This window comes from Echinops telfairi, unplaced genomic scaffold (assembly GCF_000313985.2).
Source record: "Echinops telfairi isolate 266 unplaced genomic scaffold, ASM31398v2 ScPeMD7_7465;HRSCAF=8503, whole genome shotgun sequence".
NCBI classification, from domain to species: Eukaryota; Metazoa; Chordata; class Mammalia; order Afrosoricida; family Tenrecidae; genus Echinops; species Echinops telfairi.
In genome coordinates, this window is record NW_022111365.1 from 6,641,299 (window position 1) to 6,645,119 (window position 3,821).

Here is a 3,821-nt window from a genome sequence, read left to right on the forward strand (position 1 = left end):
ACCTAAATCACAATCTTAAAAGGAGGGTAGGAGAGCCTTGGAAAATCAATGGAGTCTAGTAGATCACTGAGTCTGGCATCTCTGCAACAAGATGTGTGTATATGTGGCTTTGCGGTTGGTGGCGGGGGGCGACAAGGTGTTTTGATTACGAAGGAACTCTGGGATTGGACAATTTTTAGGATTAGTGCCCTGCATTAATTAATCCCCCTAACACATCAGTCACCAAAAACTCCACAATTAGGTCAGGTGGGCATTTTGCATATGTCTGACTGTTTCAAGAAAACCCAGTAGCCTGCAGAAGGCAAGCAATAACTGGATTACAGAGGATTACACTGCCTCTGTGGTAGACCAGAGCCTGCACTGTGGTGCTAACATATCCTTTTTCCCACAGAATGGCTGGCACTGTGCTTGGAGTGGGTGCAGGTGTGTTCATCTTGGCCCTGCTCTGGGTGTTAGTGCTGCTGCTGTGCGTGCTGCTATCCCGAGCCTCCGGTATAGCTAGGTAAGGCATTCTTTCCAGCTGGGACTCCTTGGTAAAAGCAACTTACTAGAAGCAAATTGCCAACACTCATTAAACATTTAGAATGCAGAATAAATCATTCCTTGCAATTGGCAGTTTGAATTAGTTGCATTTTAACCTCTTATCAAAACCACCACTGTTATCATTTTCTTAAGCAGAGGTGGAAGGGGCAAGGGAATGACATTTTCCGTTTTGACTGCGGAGGAGATGGAGAGTCTCAAGAGATGACAGGAAATCTCATTTGCTGTCTTTTAAATTGTGTACTTGTGTCAGTGACAAAAGTTTGGTCCAATCCCTGTCTTTAGATATGGGCCCATAGAAGTGTTTATTACCATATGTGAGATAATGACGTCAGCACAGAGTTAGGTCATGAACTGACTTACACACACACACACACACACACACACACACACACACACACCCACAAACTCTGGTCTTGAACTCATGTGCTCTCAGGCCATTCATGTCAATTTGAAGTAGATAGTTACATAGTTTACTGAAGTATTCTGGTCTGCAAAGGAAGTGGAGGCAGGGAATAGGATGCATAGGACTTTCATAATTATGACTTTATGCAGAGAGAGAGAGAAAAGACAAATTCTCATTGTTCTTGTGGTTAGGTGCTATCAAATCAGATCTGACTCAGCAACATTGTACGTCACTGAAAGAAACTGCCTGGTCTTGCGCCATCCTCACAATCATTCCTATGTTTGAGTGCATTGTTGTAGCCACTGCGTCCGTCAGTCCATCTCCTTGATGGCCTTCCTCTTTCTTCCTCATCCTTTGCTTACCAAGCATGAGGTCCTTCTCCAGGGGCTGGTCCCGCTTGATAATGTGTCCAAAGTACATGAGATGAAATTTTACCATCCTCACTTCTAAGGAACATTCCGACTATATTTCTTCCAAGACAGATTTGTTCTGGGCAGTCCATGATATACAGGCATTCTTCAGAAATACTGCACATTTGATGACAGACCACTATACTATAAAATAATGAGTCACATGCCTTTTCGTTTCCCAGTATATGTAAAATTGTTTATACTATATTATACTACATATGCAATGGCATTATGAAAAAGTCTGAAATATTGTGAGAATTACCAAACTGTGACGTGAATACATGAAGTGAGAACATGCTGATGTAAAAATGGTACCAATGAATTTACTCTGTGTAAGGTTGCCACAAACCTTTAATATAAAATAAACAGTATCTGTGAAGTTCAATAAAGTGAAATGCAACAAAACCAGTATGGCTGTATTTAATCTTCTGTATGAAAACACTGAGTCAACACTTAGGCATTTTTTATTCATGATTCAGCTTGCATATGTATATGAGGTTATTGAAAATGTCATGACTTAAATCAGACACATCTTACATTTCAAAGTAATATCTTTGTTTTAAACACTTTAAAGACATATTTTGCCGCAGATTTGCTCAGTGCAATACATTATTTGATTTATTGATCGTTGCTTCCATGGACATTGATTGTAGAGATCCAAGTAAAAGGAAATTCTTGATTTCAATCCTTGCTCCATTTATCATGATGTGGCTTATTGATCTGGTTGTGAGAATTGTTTCTTTCTATATTTTGAGGTGTAATCCATACTGAAGTCTATAGCCTTTGACCATTATCACATCCTCTTCACTTTCAGCAAGTAAAGCTTGGTCATCTGCATATCACACAGGTTGTTAATGAATCTTCCTCCAATCTGTATTCTTCTGCATGTAGTTCAACTTCTCTGATTATTTGCTCTGCATACAGATTGAATAAATATGGTGAAAAGATGCAACTATGATGCATGCCTTTCCTGGTTTTATTTTATTTTTTATTAAATCATTTTATTGGGGGCTCTTACAGCTCTTATAACCATCCATGCATCAATTTATCAAGCATATTTGCACATATGTTGCCATCATCATTTTCTAGACATTTACTTTCTATATAAGCCCTTGGTCTCAGCTCCTCTTTTTCCCCTCCCCACCTCCCTTGTGATTCCTTGATAAATTATAAATTATTATTGTTTACATATCTGACACCAACTGCTATCACTCTTCACAAATGTTGCTGTTGTTAATCCCCCTGGAGGGGAATTATGCATTGATCATTGAGATCAGTTCCCCCACCCACCCTCTTTCCCCAACCTTCCCTGACCGTTCTGGTATTGCTACTCCCAATTCTGTACCAAAGGGACTTATCCGACCTATATTCCATATATCGTGAGCTCTTATCTGTATTAGTGTACATGCTCTGGCCTAGCCAGAACTGAAAGGTAGGACTGGGGTCATGATAGTAGGGGTGAGGAAGCCTCAAGGAACCAGAGGAATATTGTGTGTTTCATTGGTGCTATACTGAACCCTGGTTGACTCATCCCTTCCTTGTGACTCTTCTGTGAGGGGATGTCGTATTATCTACAGATGGGTTTTTGATCTCTGCTCCAACCCCCCTCATTCTCAACAATATGTTTTTGTTTGTTTGTTTTCTTTTGGGTCTTTTGGTTCCTGTTAACGCACTGGCTGGTGTGCTTCTTCCATGTGGGCTTGTTGCTTCACTGCTAGATGGCCATTTGTTTAGCCTCAAGCCTTTAAGTAAGACCCCAGATGCTATATCTTTTAATAGCCAGGCACCATCTGCCTTCGTTGCCACATTTTCAGCTAAAATTTAATTGTGTGTGTTAATAGTAACATTGTTTAGTAATTTCCACATTCTATTAGAGCAGCATTCTCTGAAATGGGCACAACGATGGATCTCTTTCTGCTAGTTGGCCAACTAGTTATTTTCCAAATCTCTTGGCTTAGATAAATGAGCACTTCAGTGTTGCATCCATTTGTCGATACATTCTTATTGGTATTCTATCAGGTTTTTGAGCCTTGTTTTTAATCAATGCTTTCACTATAGTTTGGGCTTCTTCCTTCGATATCATTGATTCTTGGTCATATGCTACTTCTTGAAATGGTTAAACATTGATCAATTCTTTTTTGTGAATTTACTCTGTATACTTCCATCTTCCTTTGATAGCTTATATTTCCTATTCATTCCATTTTTTCTTCTTTTGCAAAAAGTCATTTAGCAATACAACTTGAGGCTTGAGTTTTTTCTTCAGTTCTTTCAGCTTACGAAATGTGGACTGTATTTTCTCTCTGGCCTTCTAACATTAGCTCTTTGAACTTTTATTTTTAATACTTTGCCTTCTCGAGACATTTTGATATCTTTTGCTCAGCTTTTTAATTTCATAATTTTTTCCTTTTCCTTTTGCTGTTCTGTGTTCTAGAGCAAGTTTCAGAGTCTATTCTGATGTTCATTTT

At 39.1% G+C, this 3,821-nt stretch overlaps 1 protein-coding gene across 1 annotated transcript in view; it reads left to right on the forward strand.

The window, feature by feature from the left end:
• Positions 1–392: 392 nt before the first annotated feature.
• TMEM218 (transmembrane protein 218) overlaps positions 393–3,821 on the forward strand; it is a 13,099-nt gene continuing 9,670 nt past the window's right edge. Inside the window, exon 1 of the mRNA XM_004714154.2 lies at positions 393–502. Coding sequence (XP_004714211.1) covers positions 393–502 — 110 coding nt within the window. The remainder of the gene's footprint in view (positions 503–3,821) is intronic.